At 42.3% G+C, this 26,606-nt stretch overlaps 2 protein-coding genes across 3 annotated transcripts; one reads left to right on the forward strand and one right to left on the reverse strand.

Annotated features, from left to right (window-relative positions):
• The first annotated feature begins 261 nt into the window (after nt 1-261).
• Nucleotides 262-17,235, forward strand: LOC106571741 (tRNA methyltransferase 6 non-catalytic subunit). The gene is made up of 12 exons (XM_014145144.2): nt 262-567; nt 943-1,073; nt 1,184-1,293; nt 1,883-1,974; nt 2,077-2,160; nt 2,351-2,475; nt 14,577-14,747; nt 14,871-15,043; nt 15,147-15,232; nt 15,987-16,089; nt 16,547-16,633; nt 16,748-17,235. The coding sequence occupies exons 1-12, from the start codon at nt 461-463 to the stop codon at nt 16,907-16,909; spliced, it is 1,431 nt and encodes a 476-aa protein (XP_014000619.1). The 5' UTR covers nt 262-460; the 3' UTR covers nt 16,910-17,235.
• A 72-nt stretch (nt 17,236-17,307) lies between these two features.
• On the reverse strand, nt 17,308-26,323 carry LOC106571742 (golgin subfamily A member 6-like protein 22). 2 transcript variants are annotated; one of them, XM_014145145.2, is made up of 7 exons: nt 25,928-26,323; nt 25,062-25,108; nt 24,859-24,952; nt 22,775-23,666; nt 19,331-19,478; nt 19,010-19,108; nt 17,308-17,765 (listed from the first exon to the last, which is right to left on the reverse strand). In XM_014145145.2, the coding sequence occupies exons 1-7, from the start codon at nt 25,974-25,976 to the stop codon at nt 17,682-17,684; spliced, it is 1,413 nt and encodes a 470-aa protein (XP_014000620.1). In that variant the 5' UTR covers nt 25,977-26,323; the 3' UTR covers nt 17,308-17,681. The 2 variants fall into 2 exon arrangements, with proteins under 2 accessions (XP_014000620.1, XP_014000621.1); XM_014145146.2 differs by having other exon boundaries at nt 22,790-23,666; nt 25,928-26,321.
• Between the last annotated feature and the right edge of the window lie 283 nt (nt 26,324-26,606).

The following is a 26,606-nucleotide window of genomic DNA, read 5'->3' on the forward strand; positions in this document are numbered from 1 at the left end:
CGTAGCAGGTTAGGATAATGAACGTAGCCGGTAAAGAGAGTGAGATTTAGTTTAGAGAAAATTCGATTATAACGTTCTACAAAAGCCACACTTCCGCTAGTAGTCTTCTAGTCACAAACGAAATTGACACCTAACGATATTTCTGAAGTCGATTTTCCCCCTGTTTTCACGACCACCTATCGGAAGCTAGAAAATCCTCGTACTTCTCTACCATTGGAGGATACGCTCTACGAACAGCAATGAGCCAATCAGAGTCGAGTATGGTGAGCGATTGATACAGCGTCGACTAATCGTCCTGAATGCTAAGGAAATGCAGACTAGCACGTGGGTAAATTCAGTAGGCGATCACTCCCAAAAATACTTGATTTCAGTACATTACTATTGCCTTTGGTGATTTAAAACTCACATTCTAGTGGGTGAAAGGTCGGCTTTACTACTAAGCTGGCTATCAAGCTTTCTAATGGCGGACAATGGCGATAATGACTCCCAGCACAGAGTGAATGAGGGTGACTACGTAGTACTGAAACGGGGAGACATCTACAAAGCTGTACAGATTCAAAAGAAAAAGTGAGTCCTTGCACAACTTTGCACATGCACAATCACATTATCTGTTGATTTGCGTTAGCTAACAATGCTTCACAGTCAAGTCAAACCTTTTGCCTGTACTAATGTTACTAGTTTGCAAGCTATGTCTTGTTGATTAGCATTGTCCAATTGCCATCATTGCTTTCTAGTTTGCTAGCTAGGAGTAGGATACTCAGCCAGGTAACGTTAACGTAACATTTGTACATTTATAGAAGAGAATGTCATGTTGCCAGCTTCAAGCTGGATGACATATTGGCAGTACTCCAGTTGTGCAGTCAGTATAGTGTATCATAGTGGACTCGCTGTGTGTCATTGTGCGTTTGAGATTATCTGACATTGTCGTCTTCCCAACGCCAGGAAAACTGTATTTGAAAAGCAGTGGTTCTTCCTGGACAATGCAGTGGGGGAGTTGTATGGGACCACCTTTGAAGTTGTGACTGGTGGGACACTGCAGCCACGGAAACCTAAATGCGTTGAGAGCTCTGCAGGTAGCTACATGCCAACAACAACAATCTCCATTATTCACTAATTCCGGTAAGGATTCAGTTGTCCAGGCACAGAGTTGATGTCTGTGTCTTGTTTTTGTGCGTCTCTTTAGATGCCAAGGAAGCAGGAACAGACAACAGGAACATTCTGGATGATGGGAAATCGCAGAAACTCACCAGAGACGATATTGAGACCCTCAAAGAGCAAGGTCTTAAGGGACAGGTACGTGCACCTCTGGATATATGTGGATTAGTTGTCATTAGCCGGAAGTGGAGATCCTGGACTGGCGTGGTTACACGTGGTCTGCGGTTGTGAGGCTGGACTCTATAAAATGACATTGGTAGAGAATTTAATGTTAATTTATCTGGCAACAGCTCTGGTGGACATTCCAGCAGTCAGCATGTCAATTGCATGCTCCCTCAACTTTAGACATCTGTGGCATTGTGTTGTAACAAAACGGCACATTTTAGAATGGCCTTTTGTCCCCAGCACAAGTTGCACCTGTGTAATGATCATGCTGTTTATTCAGCTTCTTATTATGCCACACCTGTCAGGTGGATGGATTATGGCAAAGGAGACATGCTCACTAACAGGGATGTAAACAAATTTGTGCACAACATTTGAGAGAAATAAGCTTTTTGTGTTTATGGACAATTTCTGTAATATTTTATTTCAGCTAATGAAACATGGGACCAACACTTTACATGTTGCATTTATATTTTTGTTCAGTATACGTTGAAGTTATGGTGAAAGTTTTGTTTATGTTGAAGATGCTCCTCTGACTTCACGTTCCCATTTCTCCTCTCCATAGGAAATAGTCCAGCAGCTGATAGAGAACAGTACAACATTCAGGGACAAGACTGAGTTTGCACAGGAGAAATACATCAAGAAAAAAAAGAAAAAGTGAGTCAGTGGAATATAGGCCTACACACTCCAGGACCAGGGTTAGTGATGAATGAAATAGGCTTTCTGAGTTCTGAATGTCTTGTGTTCTGTTCCCTCCAGGTATGAGAACAGTGTGATGGTTCTAAGGCCCTCCTGTCGTGTCCTGGCTATGATGTACCACGGCAGAGAACCAGGGAAGATATGGTGAGTGTTGCCACCATGCCAGCTAAGTCATACCTAGGCCTATTTGTAGGGCCTGATGTTTCTCCTGGCTAGGTCAAGTGGTCAGGAAAACCTCTGGGCCCAAATTCAGTTTTCATTGAGAGAAGTTCCTTTCTATATTGTATGTTGTTGTTGTAGTAACCAAGACTGTGTCTCTGCCTCCCTCCTCCAGCCACCTGCGGTATGACACCCTTGCCCAGATGTTGACTCTGGGGAATATCCATGCAGGCAGTAAGGTGCTGGTGTTTGAGACCTGTGCTGGACTGGTGCTGGGGGCCGTCATGGAGAGGATGGGAGGTAACTGGACTATAGAAATGTCTGGAGGTATCATGGATAGACCTGGCATGACCTGCATCTAAAATGGCACCCTATTCCCTATATAGTGTAGTAGGTTTGAACAGAGCCTCAAAAGTAGTGCACTATGTAGGGAATAGGGTGCCATATCGGACTCAGACATGATGGCTTAATTCTGCATGATTTATGAATTAGGTTTGCTCTGTGGCAAGCCGTTCTGTTCCCTGTCTATGTTTACCATGCTCTGACTGCCATGTCAGCAGTCAACTTTTTATGTAATACATTTCAATTGGAAGGTCCTGTAACGAATAGACATTTTTTTCATTACATTTTAGTCATTTAGCAGATGCTCTTACCCTGAGATACTTAGTTAGTGCATTTACTTTAAGATAGCTAGGTGGGGCTAGAGCTGTTGCGGTGGCCACACCGGCAGTCATGGGTCATGACCGCAGTAAAATGCACTCTGGACCAATGTTTAGTCTAAGCTGCGTGTGTGCACACAGTAGCCCCGAGACTGCTTCGCAGCTCCCCCAGGACTGCTTTATAGAGCGCAGAAGAAATATCAGGCCACTGAGAGAAGCACGAGATTGAACTTCACTTAACTTTCTAGCGGTTTCCCTGAGAGTTAACACTATCAACGTTTCCCTTTCCTGTGGCAATGGTGATATAATCAACGCAATATTAGCCACTTCCAATGCAACATAACGAAACAAACAATGCAAGAGATTTTGTTGTAGGCAGAACGCATCAGAGTAGGATTCTACACAGACCGTTGCGGCATAACCAATCAGAGCTGCAGTAGGCCAATATGCAAATAGACCATTGCCATATATGGATCTGTCCCATTTACTTTGAACTGGACTGTTGATAGCTGTGGTCGTGAGCAGGGCTGTGGCGGTCACAAGTTTGTTAGCCGGTGATTGCCAAGCAAATAACTGTCGGTCTCACGGTAATTGACCGTTAATTAACAAAAACACGTTTAGCATCTCCTGGCTTCCACACACAGCCTACAAGCCCTTTTAAAAGGTCTAATAAATCCATGTAATATGGCCTACATACACCTTCACAATAAATCCATTATTTATTTCAAAAACGAAGAGCATGATATAAAGAAAATGTAGTCTATTTCAGAAGAACAGAATAGCATAGTCTGAGTTGTCCTTATGTTATGTCTGATGTGGCTATGCCAAATAGCTGTGGGCTACACTAGTTCATTTAGCAGACAAGATTTGCTTAGAATTCCGTGGCCTTATTTTATAGTATGAAGAATTGAACAAAGCTGAATAAAATATATTTTCTCCAAACAATTTGAGGGAGTGCGCACATGAGGCTATTATGTGTTGAGCGGTTAACAAAGAAATAAGTACTCCTATATGCTTAATTTGGAGTTACTAAACTAACTTTTTATTTGTTCTACAAACGTTGGGCTATATGTTTGGATTTTTAATACATTGTAAGACTGCATGATGAGACTTTAATGATGATTTGAAAAAAGTTGCTTGAAAGGCATGAGCTCTGCTTTGTTTTTTACCCAGGCTGTGCACACTTCATCAGTCTCTCATTCACAATTTGACAAGCACTTTATAATTCCTCAAATTTCACGGCGGTATCCCCTTTGTGGCCGTAATGCACCCTAAAAAAAATCCATGCTTATTGCGGCCCGGAGTGCTGCGTTGTGCCTTCCTCCGTGAGTCTGCCGCGCAATTCGAAGTGTCTCTCACTCACATAGGTCTTTCTCACAGGATACAAGTGAAGACAGACACATTGGGGACGCAACTGCGTGCGTCCTTATCCAATTCCGAGGTGCATATTGAAGATATTGGAAGAACTCTCCACATTTACTTTTCGTTAGGCCTACTCATCTTGTTGGCTAACGGACAGCATGTCAATCTACTATCCCCTATAGTATGACTTATTCTGTGCGAGAAATAAATATTCCAAACATAGTCTGGGACAGTTGTGGGATGCGATAGATCCAAGATTAATACAACCACTAGCATCAAAAAAACTTTTTTATGCAATGTGGCTGACGCAACAGATCAGAACATTTAGTGTAAAATGTTGATGAACTATTAGGCTATTTCCTCACATTATAAGCACAGCAATGCACACATGGTAGTAGGCTATAAGCACTAATGTTCCTTGAGCAGAAAACACCGTTATCAAAAGTAACCGCAAGTGCAATTATGCATGTAATGCTTTTATTATAAATGTGCATTTTTATGGTGAAAATGATCTTCCCCAAACTTGAAACTCACGTGCTGCTTATATATGCCAGTTTGGCTCTACACCCCTTGTAAAGCAGATTAATGTGCTTAATTTTAAGAAGTTATTTGGCCACTTTAGTTGTGATACAAACCTTATTAAAACATATAAGCTTATGGGCTAGGCTACAGGAGGTGTGCGACTATGATTTGAAGAAGTCGACAAAAAAAGGCATTGTTTCTTATGCTGTGCATCATTCACAAGTGATAATATTATTTTCTTGTTTTTTAGGTATTTTCCTTAACTGCATTGTTGGTTAATGGCTTGTAAGTAAGCATTTCACTGTAAGGTCTACACCAGTGCATGTGACAGATACAATTTGATTTGATATAATTCACAAGTGATAGGCTAATATTGTCACCCATCAGACTATTCTTGATTTAATCTTGTCTTTACATACTAAGTAATATATGTGACATTTGTTTTGATTTAGAATGGACCATTATCATGCACCTGTATCAAAACAGGGGCAGCGGGAAAAATTACATGTCATATATGCACTTAAATTGCAAATGGAGGTCGCTTTTCCCCGTGGTTTATTTTCATGTCTGCCAGGTAGGCTATATTCATGTTGTAAATATCAGCAGTGTGCTTAATATTAGGAAAGTTGAGAAATAAATATAGTAGGCCTAGTCTATAGAAGCTGACGGGATGCTCGTCTTTTTATTAGCGGCCATCACTCTGTTTTCTTCCGCAATTGCATAGCCTGTAGAAATGTTGCGCAACATGCGCTCATGGGCTCTCATTAAGTGTTTGATTAGATTTTCAAACATTTGCATTGATGTCAGAGCGATTAGAGTGCTGAGTACCAGGCAGTTAGCAAGTTTGGTAGGCTACTAATGACCAGCAGCATCATCAGAGCTTGGAGAAGCCTAATTACCATGACTAAACGGTCATTTGGAATTTGACTGTCTTCATGACTCGTGACCGCCGGTAGATGCGCTTGTGTTGAGATCAAAGCAAGAGCTGCATATAGCCACGTGTGCACGTTTTGTTCATATCCTTTGCTAGTTATTGAGTTATTAGCCCACTTAGATCATTTGTAGGCAGCAATGGGGGAGTGATTGCTTCCTAAAAGAGCACAAAACGTGTGCATTTCTAGACGTCTTTGAAAATCAAGTCAGGTAAAGTCATTTTTTTTGTCTTAAAGGGGCAGTGTTGTATTTTGAAACAGGGTTGAATACGTTAAGTGGCCAATAGGCAGAGGGTAGCATTATTTGTCTGATTCTCTGTAATAATGGTATGGGAATAATAATGCATTTTACTTTACATTTTAGTCATTTAGCAGATGCTCTTATCCAGAGCGACTTACATTTCATACATTTTTTTTTATTTTCTTTTTTTCGTACTGGTCCCCCGTGGGAATCAAACCCACAACCCTGGCGTTGCAAACACCATGCTCTACCAACTGAGCCACACAGGACCACATATTTTGTAGTGGTTTCTTCCATCAAACAACACAACAATATTTTCAGTCACCTCCTTGTCTGAAGGACAAGTGGATGAACAGGTTAATGTCAATCCCTGCATGTTTATTTCAAAAGTCTCATGGAATGTAAGCCTGATCAAATAGCCACGATAGCCTACTTGGCCACTGTTAACTGGAACTTAAAGTGGGTACAGCCTCTGTGTTCCCAGTAAACGCGTGCTGGAAGTTGCACAGAATTTTCACAACGTTGAAGTTTGTGCTCAGCAGACCTGAAATTTGCTCAGTGCCCTAAAATGTGCTTTGGACATGTTGGTACCAACTCGCTAATTACCATCAGGTCGCTAATGACCTGGTACTCAGTGTTCTATTGCCCCTCTAACATCAGTGCTATTGAAAATCACATCAAACACTTATCATCCAAACAGTATCATGCTTTTAAAGCTCACCTCACTGTGATGATCAATTTGAAGAAAGAAGTTTTAACCGGTTGAAACTGAGTAGAAAACATGGTCGTTGTAGAAGCCTCAAAATGAAACGGACAGCACTTTCTAAGGTGATGATTCATTCCGTAACGCCCGTACACACATTAGAACTTATGCAGACGCATAGGACTATATATGAGCCCAAGGCTGAAAATACCTGAATTAAAATAATGGTAAACCTGAATTTAAATAAGGTTTGAATTTACCGCATATTACACACAGCAGAAAAACAGAAAACGGGTTTCAGATGTCTTTGGTACATAATTGGTCTAGCCTATACTCCAAAATTAAACAAATTATAGTAATTTCCTTTAAGTGTGGACTGTACTATGCATAGGCTACTGGATTGACCGGTTACCTTATGCTACTCTCCAAACTTTCTACCCACGAGTCTGGGAGGGAATGTATAGCCCTAGGTGATGCTGTTGGTTCATTGATTGTGCCGGGGGGCTTAGTTGGCCTACAATTATAGAGAATTTGATTTTGAATGGCCTAGTAATAGTGAATTTTGTATATTTTCATAATTAATAGGCTGACACATTACCTTTAGCTATACAGAATATCTCCCCACTGTGCTTTTCCATCTCATCTCTCTCCTTCATTCCATTCTCGTGCATGCAGAGCAGTGGAGGCTGCTGAGGGGAGAACGGCTCATAATAATGTCCAGAACGGAGCAAATGGAATGGCACCAAACACCTGGAAACCGTGTGTTTGATGTATTTGATTCCATTCCACTGATTCTGCTCCAGTCATTACCATGAGCCCATTCTCCCCAATTAAGGTGCTACCAAACTGCTGTGGCACAGGTGGCCTGTCAACAGTTTAATGAAATATGTTCTGTTGTGAAAACATGTTACTATTGATGTTCCCCAACAGATTTAACTTGTTTTCCCAAATAAAGCACTGGGTAGCTGCAGGAACAGGGTCGGAGAGCACATAGCATACAGAGTTTGGGGGGAATATAATTTGTCGCACAGCGAGAATATGCTCCTCAAACAGTGGTTGATGTGTGGAGGGAAATACAGTGTCATGAAAAAGTATATTCCCCCTTTCTGATTTTCTCTATTTTTGCAACACATTTTTTTTACTGAATGTTATCGGATCTTCAACCGTAACCCAATATTAGATAAAGTGAACCTGAGTTTACAAATAACAAAACAATTTCATACTAATTTTATTTTTTTCGTTAACAAACTTATACAACACCCAATTCCCATGTGTGGAAAAAGTAATTGCCCCCTTACACTCTAACTGGTTGTGCCATCATTAGCTGCAATGACTGCAACCAAATGCTTCCTGTAGTTGTTGATCTGTCTCTGACGTCACTGTGGAGGAATTTTGGCCCACTCTTTGTGGGTTTTCAAGCATGAACTCCTTGTTTCAAGTCCTGCCACCACATCTTAATTGGGATTATGTTTGGACTTTGACTAGGCCATCCCAAAACGTAAAGTTTTTGTAGCTTTTTGTGTGTGTTTTGGATCATTGTCTTGCTGCATGACCCAGCTGCGCTTCAGCTCACAGATGGATGGCCTGTCATTGTCCTGTAGAATTCTCTGATACAGAGCAGAATTTATGGTTCCTCCTATTAAGGGAAGTCGTCCAGGTCCTGAGGCAGCGAAGCATCCCCAAACCATCACACTACCACCACCATGCTTGACCGTTGCTATGAGGTTCTTACTATGAAATGCAGTGTTTGGTTTTTGCCAGACATAATGGGACCCATGTCATCCAAAAAGTTGACTCAATTTTGCCAAAAAAGAACCTGGAAGCACCTGGATGATCATCAAGAATCTTGAAAGAATGTTCTATGGACAGATGAGTCAAAAGTTTAACTTGGGTGACATGGGTCCCATTTATAGTCGCATCGTGCAGCCCATATGTTTGGATTTCTACGTCATTCTAAGGTTTGTATCATTCACAACTTAAGTTGCCAAATAACTCTTAAGTCTAGCGTATGGGACTTGTTTCAAATGATCACTTTTACGCTCAACATATCCACTTATCCATATGCGCACTCGATCCGGATTGGGAAAAATATATTTTCTATTTTATTCACCTGAGTTTAATTATTTTCTTCTTACTATAAAATAATGGCACTGGACTTATAAGCATATCTTGTCTTCAAAATGCACAACCCCACAGTCTATGGCATGGCACTGTGACATCACATACAATAGGCCAATCATATTCTGTTATTCTGAAATACATTTTCCTCATCATAATGTTTCTTTAGATCTGCCTAAAATAAATCATGTATTATTGTGATATTTTCCAAAGGCGTGCATAAGCGGCTTGTATGCATTGAGGCATGGAGATGCTAAATGTGCTGATGTTAATTAATGGTAAATTACCGTGAGATGGGCAGGCTTTTGCATGACAATAACCGGCGGACAAAATTTCATGACTGCCACAGCCCTACGTGGCGTATTCGGACCCCTTGACTTTATCCACATTTTCTTACGTTACAGCCTTGATCTAAAAGGATAAAAAATATAATCTGCATAATTTACACACAACACCCCATAATGACAAAGCGAAAAGTTTTTGTTTTGCAAATGTATAAAAAATAAACATACCTTATTTACATAAGTATTCAGACCCTTTGCTATAAGACTCTAAATTTAGCTCAGGTGCATCCTGTTTCCATTGATCATCCTTGAGATGTTTCTACAACTTGATTGGAGTCCACCTGTGGTAAATTGATTTGATTTGGAAAGGCACACACCTGTCTATATAAGGTCCCACAGTTACCAGTGTATGTCAGAGCAAAAACCAAGCCGTGAAGTCAAAGGAATTGTCAGTAGAGCTCCAATACAGGATTGCGTCGAGGCACCGATCTGGGGAAGGGTACCAAAAGATGTCTGCAGCATTGAAGGGCTCCAAGAACACAGTGGAAGAAGTTTGGAACCACCAAGACTCTTCCTAGAGCTGGCAGCCTAATGGTCACTCTGCTAGAGCTCCAGAGTTCTTCTATGGAGATGGTTGTCTTTCTGGAAGGTTCTCCCATCTCTGCAGCACTCCACCAATCAGGCCTTTATGGTAGAGCGGCCAGACGGAAGCCACTCAGTAAAAGGCACATGACAGCCCGATTGAAGTTTGCCTAAAGGCACCTAAAGACTCTGACCATGAGAAACAAGATTCTCTGTTCTGATGAAACCAAGATTGAACACGTTGGCCTGAATGCCAAGTGTCACGTCTGGAGGAAACCTAGCACCATCCCTATGGTGAAGCATGGTGGTGTCAGAATCATGCTGTGGGGATGTTTTTCAGTGGCAGGGACTGAGAGACTAGTCAGGATCAAAGGGGACAAATTAATGGAGCAAAGTACAGAGAGATCCTTGATGAAAGCCTGCTCAGGATCTCAGACTGGGGCGAAGGTTCACCTTCCACCAGGACAATGACCCTAAGCACACATCCAAGACAACGCAGGGGTGTCCTTGGGTGGCCCAGCCAGAGCCCGGACTTGAACCCGATCGAACATCTCTGCAGCGACGCTCCCCATCCAACCTGACAGAGTTTGAGAGGATCTGCAAATAAGAATGGTAGAAACTCCCCAAATACAGGTATGCCAAGCTTAGAGCGTCATACCTGTCATGACTCTCCTGGTTGAGTATCCAGCCCTCAGATCAGCTTGGCAAATGGCTGACTGACAGCCAAACCCCATCTGTCCCACAGGAGAGGAGCGGGCTGCTGGGCTGGTTTTGACACCTTAACACTCTGTCATAAATTAGGGAGGAGGGCAATTTCTCTTTTGCTCTCTAATATTACCAAAGCAATGCCTTTGTCCCCTCAGAAGACTTTTTCCGCCAAAAACTATAACACCCAAAAAGTGAATATTGGAACAATATTTATGTAATAGGAATGGTCAATGGGGATCTAAAGAATAGTCATGTCATATTGTTTATTTTGTGATGTCATTAACTGTATAATGAAAATACTGTAACTTAGGAAGGAAACCCGTTTCGGCTGTTAAGTTTCCATCCAATATGATGTTAAAACAATATGAAGAACGATTAAACTATTTTTGTTAAGATGGGAGTGTAATTTTAGTTTTCTAACGAGATCATAGTTTTCATATCCCTTGCACATTAACTAAGCTACGCCCCAAATGAGTTCAGAGGAGCGTGTCAGTGTGATGGAACCGCCCTTTCTGACCAGAGTGCTTAAAAGGACTCGCTAAGAATTAACATTCAGACCAGCAGACGGACAGCGTGAGCTCAACGTTACGAATGGTTGAAACTCAGACTCAACACGAGGTGAGAAGATAACCTCCACACGAGACCAGAAACATTCAGTCTGCAGCTGTGCATGTGAAAGTAGTCCCAGAACTAAAGACATGAGGTGGGAAGGAAGAAATCTCATCTCAGACAATCACTGGCGCATCTGAGCAGGTATTCTACTTGAACACTCCACTACCAGAGAAGCTCTACAACTAAGAAGGACATTGTGACCTCTGGTGTACAATCCGAGCCTTACACCGATGCATGAACAATAACTATCCTGTCCACGTAGAAGGGATGATTGGTTCAACAGAGATAGACGACGAACAAAGACATCTACGCGTTAATATGTACATTGCATTTCTTATCGAATGGGCGTTGGTTAGGGTATTAAGTATTCTGATTACTGTGAGCGTAGTTTCCAAATGAATGTACGATAAGTTTGACTCTTTTCGTCTCTCCCTCTCTTTATCTACCCCTCCCTCTCCATATGTGTAACAAGCCATCACATTGTGTCAGTCCACTAGGGCCTTTTGTCTCGTGTAAGTGTGTGTGTATTCTGTGTTTATTATTTAGTTAGTAAATAAATTACTTAAATAAATTTGTGTTGTACTGAATGATCCGAAAAGGCTGGGGTTCTTGCAGATTCAAGAGGTCTGCAACGTTCAGAATGAGACTGATATGAATGAGGTAATGATTAATAAATGACTGTTATCGATATATCTTACAGATACCATCTCCCGAATTAAACTCAAGATGATAACTCGTTAAACAACTTCTTCCATGGTGCCCCAAATTCCTAATGAGTTAATTGCTACATGAATAATTGAATTGTAACAATTAAACATAGTTTGATTCGATAAATAACAGTCATCACAATAATGAAAGTCACGTCACGACATACCCAAGAATACTCGAGGCTGTAATCGCTGCCAAAGGTCCTTCAACAAAGTACTGAGTAAAAGGTCAGAATACTTAAGTAAATGTGATATTTCAGAATCTTTTTTTCATTTTGCTAAAATTTCTAAAAACCTGTTTTGCTTTGTCATTATCGGGTATTGTGTGTAGATTGAGGGGGACGGGGGGGACGGACGGACGATTTAATCCATTTTAGAATAAGGCTGTAACGTAACAAAATGTGGACAAAGTCAAGGAGTCTGAATACTTTCTGAATGCACCGTATCAACGTCATAGTAAACATTTTCCCTCAAAATAGCTATCAGCAAAGTCAGCTAATAAGGGGGGGGGGGGGGGGATTTAAAGTGCGAGTGTTAGTTCACGAAAGCCATTTTTTTGTTCGGGTGGGGAGTGGTGCAAGGGGGATGCTGTGGGATTATTTAAGATACTCTTTGAAGAGGTAGGGTTTTAGATGTTTTCGGAAGATGGGCAGGGACTCTGCTGTCCTAGCTTCAGGGGGAAGCTGGTTCCACCATTGCTGCACAATACAGCCCTATCTGACTAAGATCACAACATGGTGTCAAAAGTGCTTCAACCTGATCAAATATAACACAGGAGAGATTATTTCACAGAAAACAATAATGTTCCTTGTAGAGAATGATATATCGGGCTGATGTTGGCCTTTTCTAGTCTATCGGCCCTTCTTCTGCGAGTCTACATATCAAAACTGCTGCAATGCCAGCTGCCACTCATCGCCTGAGCCACGAGCACTGCACATTGCTGAGGAATGTCTAGCTGGGAAAATTAGCAGCAGCAGCAAGCTAGCTCTTTCTTCAACAGAATGGTACAGTATTGATGGATGAATTGACACATTGACCAAAATCAAACTCCTGTTGCAAATATTAGATTAATAAATTCACTAATTAGGCTTGTGTCAACGTGCCCAGACATGGATGCAATAAGCAAGCTTACTAGCTAAGCAGATAGCTATGTGACCTTTTAGGAAAGATTACTCATCTGTGGTGTTGGCTAGCTTGCTATATTAGCTGGTTAGATAAACATAATGTTAAGATATCAGATAGGAGCTGTTAGCCAACGTAGCTAGCTAACGTTAGCTGGTTACCATTTTGAACGTGCACCAAGTGAAATGAGCGATGGAGGGAGATGTGATCGGGAGCCGGAGTTAAGGTGTCCGGTGAGGGTTTTTTCAGCTGTTCAGGCACACACAAATGTCTGTAGCAAGCCGAAGTTTGTAGCCGAAGTCTACGCCCCATTGTCTGTGAATGGTTAACAGTAGGGATTCTTCAATGAAGTCTTTGATGTCATTCAATGAGAGACAATTGATTTTCATGCAAATTTTTTCATTGAGAAATACTGCACTGTAAAATTGCGTGACTAAAATTAATGACAGATTCCTTGAGTTATTTTAGATTAATTGTGACTTTTGAGGAAGTGTATACTGGCTACGGCGTCTCAAAATACACATACAGAGCTATTGCCGCTTTTTTCTCAATTTTCAAGCGGTCTTTAAAGCGAATATGCAAGCACACTCGTTTGGTTTGGTTACCCGACTTGGGCTAGGCGCCAGCCGGACTGAAGCATGCTGACACCTTTACAGCCTCGCTCTATTCAGGCGTAGCAGTATGATCAAGTCTCAACCCGCTTATTTCTTGACGGATAGCTGAACTACCCAATTGAGTTGTTACGAGTTATCGTCCTGGCAGCTAAAAAATACAAACCTTTTCCTGATCACGGAAATTGACAAAAATACTAATTTCATGAGCATTCGTGATCACAAATCATGACGTTAAACCCATTTTTGGATTGAATACGTTCTTTTAAATTCTCAAACTAACAGCAGTGCCTATATGATGTTCTTCCATACAGGCGTGACATGCTGGAGTGATGCTTATTTGCAAATGTTTTTGATCAGTAGGCTAATATGGAAGGCAAACTGATTGTTTGACATCGGTAGCACCATAGACTCCACTGATAAGCCAAATCAAGTTCAATAACTCAATGTATGCACACACTGCTATTGAATATGCTTTCACCTGTGTTGTGGATAGGCTATATCTTGATTTACTCAGTTTAGGGTTCCCATTGAAATAAAATGACCGTTATTGTTATGTAGTTAGATTGGTAAAAACAAAGTCAGATGTTTTGTTTGATTTTAAAATGTATGCAAGGATCATCAACTATATTCAGCTGCAAGCCGATTTTGTCTTGAGAGGATGGTCGGGACCGGAACATAATTATAAATAATTTGTCAACTGCAAATTGACTGCAAGAAGCCCGAACAGATATGTTTGACTAAAACATAATAATTTCAAACCTTGCTTACATTTGGATGCGATCATGTGTCTCTATGTTATGTGTGGGAATACTTATTTTAGATTTCTTAAATTAAAATCACTTGGAACTGATTTACTGGAGTTTTTACAGCCTTATGTCCAACAATAAAAATTAAAAAATGTTGTGGATACTCACACCGCCATGAACAGAAGCGTGTTCAGAGTGAGCTGAGTGCAGGGAGCAAGTGGCAGACAGAAAGGAGCAGCTAATGATTTCGGCTTTCAGTCAGGGCCTTAAATTTGACAGATACAATCGAGGTAGGGTGGGGCATGAACGTCGCGGGCATGGGTAGGAAAGGTCGTACTCAACGGATGTTGTAGAGCATGAACCTGCAGAAGCGAGTCACTGCTTTGATGTTAGCAAAGAAGGGTGTTGTTCGGGGTCACGCCAAGGTTCTTTGCACTGGGAGGGTGACACTTCCATCTTCATATTCTGTCTCTCTCCGCTCTCATCCAGGCTATGGGTCAGTGGTGCAGATGTACCCAGGAGGAGGTCCTGTGAGGGCGGGGATGGAGAGCTTTGGGTTCCCCTCCCACTTCCACGACACGCTTCATGAGTTCCCCATCTGTCACGTCAACGCACTGCTGGCGGGGGCACTGGACACAGAGGCCAAAGACATAGACGCAGGTGTGCGTTTGTGTTTATACTATGAATGTAATCATTTAATAGACCAACAAATGCTATACCAACAAATGCTATACTATCTTATCTATTGAATTGATCAAATTTTTTTGTTTGTCACAACTGCAGATTCCAGACAGGCCAATGGGGACAAGTCCAACCTGACCCAGACTGACCCAGAGAAGGCAGAAAGCAAGGAGTGCAGCCCAGACACAGAGGACCAATGCATGGAGACTAGTACCAGTACAGACCCTGCCGCGGACAAGGAGAGAGAGGAGAGGGAGAAACGTAGAGAGATCAGAGTATGACAGCACATAGTAAAGCAGCAGTGTGTTCCAAAGATTTGTTCAACTTAGTCTGATCAGTGGCACACAAATGGAAGAGCAACCGTGTGTTGTGTTTTAGGGCCAGGAGAAGAAGGTGAAGATGGAGGAGAAGAGGAAGAAACTAGCTGCTGCTGCTGCCGTGCTGGAGGGGAGGAACGCCGACGGGTCAGTCTGTTCTCTCATCTCTCTCACCCCCCCTCCACCATTTTTCTGTTTTAATAACACTTGGCAACAGTGAACTCTAGACTTGTTTATTAAACCATTAATAAGAGGTAATAAACATGTATGAGCGCTAATAACCAGTATAACAGCTCTGTGGCACTAAGATTACACCCCCTTGACACGTGAGTTAAATAATCTGTGTAAATGATCACAGTGACAATTTCTGCTCTGTCGGCATGTTGGTGTTTTCTTGCACTGTCTAAAATCAGTGAAACATGTCCACGCTAACATCTCCGTGTCCGCACAAGACGAGCAAAAGAGGATTGCTCAGCAGTTATCTTGATCAGACGTGCGAGAGGTGTGACATGTCTAGTTAAAGACGATTGATGTTTGGGCTTACAGCACATGTCTTCTCATCCGGTTTTATTGATTCGTTTTTGGGGGGAAAGTTCGCGTTTCTCCAGGTCACCTTGAACAAATCCCTTGTCTTTCTCTGGACAAAGCACACTTTAGTGCCACGGCGGCCCCGTTCCCATACTTTTTAACAGGCCTTCTTCATTCCATCCTCCCGTCTTTGAAGTACTCACTAATCTTACCCAATTGGTTAGGCAAGGGCTTTCATCTGTCAAGTTTTGCCAGCTCAGTTTTCACCGGGATGGAGGATGGAAAGAAGAAAACATGTTCATAGTGTTTGAACAGGGCCCCACACTGGTAGTAAAATATGTGTTTAATACCTCTTGTTTGTTCTCCTCCTCAGGTTGGTGATTGCCAGTCGGTTCCACCCCTGTCCAGTTCTACTGGGCCTTATCAAGTTCCTCGCCCCCTCCAGACCCTTTGTAGTGTACTCTCAATACAAAGAGGTATGCTTCCTAGTAGTGCTGATGACGATACCAGTATTGCAATATTTTTTCCATGGCAAAAATGAAAACACGAAGCAGACCAAACTCTTTGCTCCTTTAAAAACCTGCTTTGTGTTTTGTTTTCTTGTCACGATATTAAAGAGTATTGCGATACGTGCATCGTCCCGGCCCTACTTTCTAGTGTGTGTCGTGTTCTTAATAATGTAGCGTATTTAATAATCTTCTTACTTTACAACCCAAACTTTGTGTACTACAGACCCTTCATAGTTTGTTGCCAGTAGACCCTAGTGTACTGCTATTATACATTTATTGTCTTTCTCCAGTGGGAAATCTCCTATCAAAACCACTGATAAAACAGTCTGTAATCTAGTCTGGAGTTATGAAATATCACCCCTGTCATGTTCACTCTGTTATGGCCTTCGTTGCTCCTCTGTTATTAAATCTCTCTCTCCCACAGCCTCTGATAGAGTGCTATACAAAGCTCAGGGAACAAGGCGGAGCAGTCAGCCTGCGACTCACCGATTCCTGGATCAGACATTACCAGGTATAATCATTTTCAAACTGAACTGTATCTCTGTGGAAGCATCCATGTTTGTAGTACCAGCACTAGCTTTTACCTCTGACCTCACTTCCTGTCTCTGTGTTTGCGTGTGTGTAGGTGTTGCCTAACAGGACGCACCCCATGCTGCTGATGAGTGGGGGCGGGGGCTACCTCCTCTCCGGGACGACCGTTGCTACGGATACGCCGAAGACTGGCTCAACGAGAGGAGAGGAGCCAGCCGCAAAGAGACTGAAACTCACAGAGACAACAGAGGGATAACACTTAAAACTATTGCGGTCACCCATTTGTTGTGAAATGTATATCATTGATGACATTTAACTGTACTTGTGGGATAGAAGGACTGAAATCTCACACGCTTCCTAAGATCAGTTATATAATTATTTGGCGGTTATTGAGCCCTGGAGCTGCTCTCCAAAGCTCTTAGCTCCAAAATGCAGCATTTCGTTATCATTAAATTTTTTTGAAGAATGTGCCGTGGTGTAATAAAGAAGCCATTTTGTTTTCGCAGACTCATCCCGTAACGCATCTGTGTATATGGATTTCAATAAAATACAGTGCTCTAAAGACACTATTACTGTTGATAAGCCCTGTGTTCATGAGGTATTAAAGTTCTTTGTATAATTGTTTCGAAGAAGGAAAAATACTGAGATGTTAGGTTTGGTCCCGGGATATTAATTTTATTAAATGCAGACTGAAGAAACAAACAACCATTCAAAAGTTAGAAGAAAACGGCAATGCATACTTTAAATATATATATAGAAATCTATGACAAATAAGCAAAGCATCTGTTTTAGCTTTGATATTATCTAATAGAAACTCAACGGTCTCCATGCTGATTCTTTTGATAACTTTTGTACCAGATTTTTTTTTATTTAACCTTTATTTATGTTGATGTTATCACAGCAGAATTTGTGGCAAGTCTCAATTTTTTTTTTTTTGTTCTCCCACCTCTTCGTCTCTTTAGTATTTTCTTATACAAGGTTATCACACTGAGCTAGTAGTTTAGCATCCCTGTCGGCCTGTCCACTATCTATTTGCTCCTGTTTTCATGCATCTTCTCAGCAATTTTCTGTAGCTCCGTGTCCATAGCTGCTAGGTTTTGCAGCTCCTTCTCCTGAAAACACACACACACACCGTGTTATTATTGCTTAATTACATCGCTTCATTTAGGCTACTATCCTAGGTAGAAAAAGCACTGATGAAATTGTGAAACCTCTGAAAAACTACATTTATTGTGTGCATTGATCCCTCTTCGGGTACAGTGCAAGCCCTTCAATAAAAAAAAAACTTTTATAAGACCATATTTCACACCACGTAACCGCTGCTCCTGAAATCTGACTCTCTTAATTAGCCATTACTTTCCCTGGATCTTAATACGGTCAATAGTGTAGATATTCCTACTGCAGTGTACAGGACGCTAATGCAGTGTGTTCTGAAAACTGTCAGGATGAAAAAGAATAGCCAACAGTCATCCATTCTCTCCCCTCCCCATTGTATTCCATCGCTCCATCGCAGGCGGTAAAATGGCCCGGGCCGCACCACTATCAGCTCTAATAGGGGTGGTTTGGCACGGTGGGTCGTGAGGGCGCCCTTAGGAGAGGGGATGTACTGTAATTACGGAGGTTTTGGTGCAATCGCTGCTGCAGCAATAAAAACCGCGAGAGAGAGAGAGGAAGAGATGCGCTTTTCTCTGCAGCTAGAAGCACAGTCTCAAAGCCTGTGATTTTATTGCTTTCAGATGACTTCCACAGTGCAGAGGACACCATTTATTTCAGGGACACACATCTCTTATTTAGCCTACTCCTTCTGATCCTTTTGAAGCCCGTCGGTGCCAAACAACAAGGAGTTGCAGAGGAATATATTAATAACATTAAGTTGCTTAGTATGCCACAACCACTATTTAGGAGGAGATGCTCTGAGTCAAAGGGGGCCTTTCTCTGCATGTGTTTGTACCTACACTCATTCACACACAGGTTTTTTCCCTTCTAGAATATCGAGGCTCATTTTGAGATGTGAAGCCTCAACCTGAGCCAGGTCTCCTAGAGATAAGCATATGGTTTCTGTTATCCAGCAGAGAGGGCAGTCTCTTTCCACAGCAGACTACAGAGAAGGCAACATCCAATATTGGGCATTCATAATTGTCATGGCTTGCCATGTGTTTTCTTACTTCAATAAAAAATAAAATTTGTGTCTGTGTATAACAGCATAAAACATCCCAAACTTGATAATTCATTTCAAGAGATCTAATCTGAGAAGTTCAATATGATGCTTATGATAAAGCCTAGTAATTCCCCATTCATAAAGGTCAATGTTCTGTGTCATGTCATGTTACGTAAAGGTATTGTGTGACGATGTTACCTCCTCTGGGGTTAGAGGTATGCTCTTCTTCCTCTCCTCCGCTGGCTCTGATTGGCTGGCCAGTTGGTGCCTCTTCAGCAGCTTTGCCAGTTCCTCCATCTTAGCCAATCAAATCACATCAAATCAAACTTTATCGCAGTAAAACATCTCTGTACGATAAACAAGCAAAATAGAAACAGTGGAAGGAAATACAAGAAACAAGTGTTTAGAAACACTATTAATCAAATCAACACAATCATACAAACTAAAAAAGGATTACAATCTTTGACCGTAGGCCAGTCTAACAAGATATCTATGTTATCATCGGTGGTACATAGAAACCTTATGTGTTGGTGTGAGTGGCTCTATGCTTCTCTTCCACCAGGCGGGGTGGTAGTATCCTCTGTACGCCCAGGGAGAACGTTTCTCATATATCTCCCCCTCCCCCAGGAGACGACTCTCCTCCTCACTCCTCTTCTCCGCCAGGTACCTGTCACACAAACACCAGCAGAACCTGCACTCAGGGTCGTTTCCCAGACACAGATTAAGCCTAGTTCTGGACTAAAAAGCATGTCTTTGGCTGTGTCTAATATGACTAGAGCCACATAGACATAGTGGCATTTGAGACGTAAGCTACGTTTCCATCCAATTGAAGACAGGTTTTCATGTGAGTATTCTAAAATCCGCATAAAAACAATATGCTCATTTTCCCACCAGAGATGTCCATCAACTTCACTTGCTGCAGAAACAAGGCTGTGTGAGATGACATAGTGCACATAAAACATATTTTTGCTGTTAAATTACTACAAAGCTGATTCAAGTAACAAATGCTTGATGATGAGTTGGTTATTTAAATCAGCTGTGTAGTTCTAGGGCAAAAACCAAAACGTGCATCCAGGGGGGCGTCAGGACCCAGTTTGAGAAGCCCTAATCTAGCCAAAAACGTGCATATACAGGATGGGTATAGCCTACATACCTGTACATTATTAGATTATTATGAACAAAAGAGCAAGATTATTTTTATTTGTCAAACGCCAGCCAACCATCGATGATCATGTCACCAGAATAAGACTCTAGATATTTATTGGAAAGGAGCATCAAACTCATCACGTTGCACTTTCACCACCCTGTAAAGTTATTTCTTCTGCATGCTTTCCGGACGAGTAGCGTTGGGAGGATCACACAATGTCATCGCGTGACTCCAATTTTACTTTGAAATGCTGATTATATCAATATTTGCGCATGAATGACTGCGTTCCCATCTACATTTCTCGCATAATACATTTTGTAGATGCATGTGCTGTCTTTTTGTAACATTCTTATGGGTGAAGATTTATACCAGGCCGCCCGCAGACCGGCAACAGGCGGGGACATTTAGTTTTTCTTTAAGAAATACTGTAAAATCACCAGGAATTCATTAAAAAAATAATATACTGCTCAAAAAAATAAAGGGAACACTTAAACAACACATCCTAGATCTGAATGAAAGAAATAATCTTATTAAATACTTTTTTCTTTACATAGTTGAATGTGCTGACAACAAAATCACACAAAAATAATCAATGGAAATCCAATTTATCAACCCATGGAGGTCTGGATTTGGAGTCACACTCAAAATTAAAGTGGAAAACCACACTACAGGCTGATCCAACTTTGATGTAATGTCCTTAAAACAAGTCAAAATGAGGCTCAGTAGTGTGTGTAGCCTCCACGTGCCTGTATGACCTCCCTACAACGCCTGGGCATGCTCCTGATGAGGTGGCGGATGGTCTCCTGAGGGATCTCCTCCCAGACCTGGACTAAAGCATCCGCCAACTCCTGGACAGTCTGTGGTGCAACGTGGCGTTGGTGGATGGAGCGAGACATGATGTCCCAGATGTGCTCAATTGGATTCAGGTCTGGGGAACGGGTGGGCCAGTCCATAGCATCAATGCCTTCCTCTTGCAGGAACTGCTGACACACTCCAGCCACATGAGGTCTAGCATTGTGTTGCATTAGGAGGAACCCAGGGCCAACCGCACCAGCATATGGTCTCACAAGGGGTCTGAGGATCTCATCTCGGTACCTAATGGCAGTCAGGCTACCTCTGGCGAGCACATGGAGGGCTGTGCGGCCCCCAAAAGAAATGCCACCCCACACTATGACTGACCCACCGCCAAACCGGTCATGCTGGAGGATGTTGCAGGCAGCAGAAGGTTCTCCACGGCGTCTCCAGACTCTGTCACGTCTGTCATGTGCTCAGTGTAAACCTGCTTTCATCTGTGAAGAGCATAGGGCGCCAGTGGCGAATTTGCCAATCTTAGTGTTCTCTGGCAAATGCCAAACGTCCTGCACGGTGTTGGGCTGTAAGCACAACCCCCACCTGTGGACGTCGGGCCCTCATACCACCCTCATGGAGTCTGTTTCTGACCGTTTGAGCAGACACATGCACATTTGTGGCCTGCTGGAGGTCATTTTGCAGGGCTCTGGCAGTGCTTCTCCTGCTCCTCCTTGCACAAAGGCGGAGGTAGCGGTCCTGCTGCTGGGTTGTTGCCCTCCTACGGCCTCCTCCACGTCTCCTGATGTACTGGCCTGTCTCCTGGTAGCGCCTCCATGCTCTGGACACTACGCTGACAGACACAGCAAACCTTCTTGCCACAGCTCGCATTGATGTGCCATCCTGGATGAGCTGCACTACCTGAGCCACTTGTGTGGGTTGTAGACTCCGTCTCATGCTACCACTAGAGTGAAAGCACCGCCAGCATTCAAAAGTGACCAAAACATCAGCCAGGAAGCATTGGAACTGAGAAGTGGTCTGTGGTCTCCACCTGCAGAACCACTCCTTTATTGGGGGTGTCTTGCTAATTGCCTATAATTTCCACCTGTTGTCTATTCCATTTGCACAACAGCATGTGAAATTTATTGTCAATCAGTGTTGCTTCCTAAGTGGACAGTTTGATTTCACAGAAGTGTGATTGACTTGGAGTTACATTGTGTTGTTTAAGTGTTCCCTTTATTTTTTTGAGCAGTGTATATTTAGGAAATCTGTTCCAAGTTTCCCCTCGAATAAAGAAAAGACACATGCGATCGTGTCTCAACGTATGATATTATTGTTAAATACAATTTATTTTGGGGGTTAGCTGTTGTCAATTTACAGCAGGGACTATCAATTATATTTTTACCAAATTCTTATTTTCATTGACAGCCTATGTTTACTGCCTTGTTCAGGGGCAGAACTACAGATTTTTCCTGTGCCTGCTCGGGGATTCGAACTTGCAATCTTCCGGTTATTAGACCAACGCCGTAACCACTAGGCTACCTGCCGTCCTATATTCAGCCATGGGAAGATTTTTTTGTTGCGCGGATGGTCGGGGGGCTGGAACATAATTACAGGTAATTTGTAGACTGCAATTGATCACAAGAAACCCTTACAGATATAATGTTTGACTAAAACATAATCATTTCAAACTTTGCTTACATTTGTATACTATCGCGTGTCTCTCGATTATGGGTGGGAATACTTGGGAACAGATTTCCTAAATTAAAATCACATGGAGCTAATTTCCTGGTGTTTTTAGTCTTTTTTGTCCAATAATGAATTGTTATTATAATTTATTTATTTACTTTTGCTCTGAAAACTTGGTGGGCCAAATGGCTCACAGGCCGCCATTTGGGGAACTCTGATTTAATTATTATAATTATGTACCGGTGCCCCGCCCATCCCGCGGCTGAGGCTAGTTGACTCCCCTCATACACTCCTGAAAAACAGTTTCTGAAAGAAAAAAAGATGAATAGACAGATAAATACATCAGACTCTCTTGCCTCTCTCTCTCCTCCTCGGAATCTCCGTGCCTCTTCTCCTCCTGTTCGTCAGAATCACTCCTTCGTTCCTGTTCTTCCTCCTCTGAGGAATCCCCACTGCGTTGGTGATGCTTCTTGTGGCGGTACCTGTTTGTTGGTCTCCAGATTCTCTTCTCTCTATCCTCCTCTTCTTCTGACTCATCTGATCTCCTTTCTTCTGATTCCTCCTCTGATGAGTCAGCACCTCGTTTGTGGTGTTTCTTGTGGTGATATCTGTGTGTCGGTTTCCAAATTCTTTTCTCTCTTTCCTCTTCCTCCTCTCTCTTTTCCTTCTCATCATTCAGATTCCAGGACTCCTGACTGCACTTTTCACTTTTGTCATCTCGTTTCCGTAATTTCTTTGGGGTGTACCGATAGGTAGGCCTATATCTCTTCTCCTTCTCTTCGCCCAGGCTCCAGGACTCTTGGCTGCGTTCCTCTTCTGGCTCTTCTCTCTCCTCCTCTAAACCGTCTTCGTCTCGTTTGTGGTGTGTCTTCGGGGTGTACCGATAGGTAGGCCTATATCTCTTCTCCTTCTCATTACCCAGGCTCCAGGATTCCTGACTACGTTCTTCGTCTGGCTCTTCTCTCTTTTCCTCAGACACCTCTTTATGATGATACCTGTGCGTTGGTTTCCAAATCCTCTTCTCCTTCTCATCGTTGAGGTCCCATGACTCCTGGCTGCGCTCTTCGTCCTCCGGTGTCTCTCTCTTCTCCTCCACAGATTTCAGGCGAGCCTCGATGTCCTTCACGTCAGCCCCTGGAACCTCAGGCTCAGGTTCATGACCTTTGACCTCCTCTTTATGGGTCAGCACCTCCTCATCGCTTTTCTTCTCCAGAAGAGCAGCATGTTGTGCACCTGTAGAGGAGGTGGAAGGAGAAGAGACATTCAAAGGGTATTCAATATCCACACTATTTACTACTCTGTCATTGTCTGATGTTGTCCAATTCAAGCCCCGCTCCGCAAGTTCCCCATCAATCAAAACATAATCCCTTCGAGAGCTTGGAACTATAAGGTTTTATCTGCATTTTTGTTCAAATATAGTTATTGACATAGCCTTGTTCTGTTCAATGTTCTCCACCTCTAAATACACCATTTCATGTTGTTAAGTTCAAAGTAATACCATATAAAAATTGCTGACATTATTCAAACCAATAAGGGTTCGGAACTTTGAAGCCATTTATCTCAGAATCATCTTTTTACAGATTGAAATTTATAGTCCCAAACTCTCGCTTTGACTAGTTCATTTTGGTGACCATTGCAAAATGGTACTCAACAGTGTATGGAGAAAGCTCAGTATCTGTCTCCCATAGTGCCATATTTATATTCAACTAAGTAGAATTTCCATAAATACAGAAGCAAATCTAGGTTGCTCTATTCATATCTCCTCAGCTGGTTGCCAGGTTGCAGCTCTATATTTCTGGTCTCTGTGGTAGCAGAAGCCCCACCGAGTCCCTATGACCTACAGTAAGAACTCTGTATAACATTACTGTCTGCATCAGCAACAAACGGTGGCATCCTCCAGAAGGAACAGTTCTTTCACCATCTCTGCCTCCAGTCAATAGTCTAAAGTGGCTTCCTCTGCTCCTCTCCTTTCCTTAATTTCCCTTACGAAAAAAAGATTGCAGTCAGAGTACAGTATAACTGCAGTTCATTTCTGCAATTACTGCGTACAAAATACCACAGTCTATTGCAGTTACTGCACGTTTACTGCAGTTTTAAAACTGCAACAGAAAAAAATTGGAAGGGATTTCCACTGACATTACAGAGCAAGACAGGCGAAAGGGATTTCTTGGTAGCGTCACGCATCATGGTAGACAAACAAGGTTCATTAACCCCAGTCTTGTAAACAAGCACTGACATCATATTGCTCTCACAACTGGGGAAGCCGCACTGTACTCTAATGAAATGTGCCTTAGATTCAACTCTACAATGAAGAGCAATTTTCTCCTACAATATTGGTCAAGATTTTTTTTCTCCCAATATGATGCTATGTTTTTTTATGTACTGCTTTTGAAATACAACAACTGATGATGTAAATACTACTTGCCTGCTTTGAGAATATCTTTGCATTCCTGATCCAGAGGGTGAGAGTCAGGTTTGGTCAGTGCCTTGGACAGGACCTCAACCAAGCACCGTGTTACCTAAAACAGTAACCAGCAACCTGTCACGATTCTCTCAATAAAGCATAGATTGTCATTTCCATTGTATAAAAATACAACGTTATCCAGAGACTAAAAACATGTTTCGTACCACATCTTCTCTCTGTCGTTCTTTTCCAACGGGAAGTAATAGATGTTCTGTAAATTCGTAAGAAGGTCGGTCAGAATGTGGTTCTGTGTTGAAAACAACTTACTTCTCCAAAACAATCGGGTATGAGGTTCCATTTTGTTTGGCAAAATGAACGTGTGATATACACTGAGTATACAAAACATTAAGAACACCTGCTCTTTTCATGACAGAGATTGACCAGGTGAATCCAGGTGAGAGCTATGATCGCTTGATGTTACTTGTTAAATTCACTTCAATTAGTGTAGATGAAGGGGAGGAGACAGGTTAAAGAAGGATTTTTAAGCCTTGAGACAATTGAGACATGGATTGTGTATATGTGCCATTCAGAGGGTGAATGGGCATGACAAACGATTTAAGTGCAAACAGAGTATGGTAGTAGGTGCCAAGCGCACCGGTTTGTGTCAAGAACTGCAACCCTGCTGGGTTTTTCACATTCAACAGTTTCCCGTGTGACTCAAAAATGGTCCACCACCCAAAGGACATCCGGCCAACTTGACACAAATGTGGGAAGAATTGGAGTCAACATGGGCCAGCATCCCTGTGGAACACTTTCGACACCTTTTAGAGTCATGCTCATACGAATGTAGACTTTTCTGAGTGCAAAAAGAAGGGGGGGCGAAGGTGTTCCTAATGTTTGGTGTACTCAATGTAGATGAGCAATTATAACAACTTCACTCAAGATAAACAGTCAAGTAGAGAAAATCCGCCATACAATGCAAAAAAGGCATGCAACACTCGCTCACGCAGAGGCACTCTCCATGGTGCTGGAACACAGCTACTATACTACATGCACCATTGAAAACAAACCAAATTCACCCACAGCTTACCTGCGAAGAAAGACGCAACCAAAGCAAAAACAAGCACAAGTTTCATCATGGAAGAATTAGATTATCTCCCCGTATAAATAACATAAAAAAAGAGCTGATAACTTGAAGCAAAAACTCTAAAGACAGCACTGCCAAGCCAGCTCCCCCAGCTCCCGTTCTCCCTCTGTGCGTATTGGAACGGTTGTGTGGGTTCTTCTGCGGTATGCTTCTTATCTGAGAAGTAGGGGGAGGCACACCATATATCAGGTCTGGAAGAGGTGTAGGAGGGGTGTAGACGACACCTGCGTCACTATTAGATTAGATCCTAATCAGGATGTGTTCTGTGTCCATCCAAATTAATATCACATGAGACAATAGCCTACAGCAAGATGTCAACAGTCTTTTGGATGCATTTGTTTGAGGATTGCAACAACCGGCACCAGAATTCTAAGCTGTGTCAGTGTGTTTACATCAGACTAGTTGTCAGCAACAGAGAAATGGGTGCAAAACAAGAAGTTTCATTTCGATAGATCTAAGTTCAGTCCATGGATTAAAGAAACGATGTCATCTCTCCAGAACCCTTCATCTGATATATATTTCTCCTTTGAGTCCCCCAGTTACAGTTGTTTTCATCAGTCTCTGAGAACAGTTATGCAATACTTTTATGATCTCTCTTTGGCTCAGGGAATGTTAAATTATT

This window comes from Salmo salar, chromosome ssa15 (genome assembly GCF_905237065.1).
Source record: "Salmo salar chromosome ssa15, Ssal_v3.1, whole genome shotgun sequence".
NCBI classification, from domain to species: Eukaryota; Metazoa; Chordata; class Actinopteri; order Salmoniformes; family Salmonidae; genus Salmo; species Salmo salar.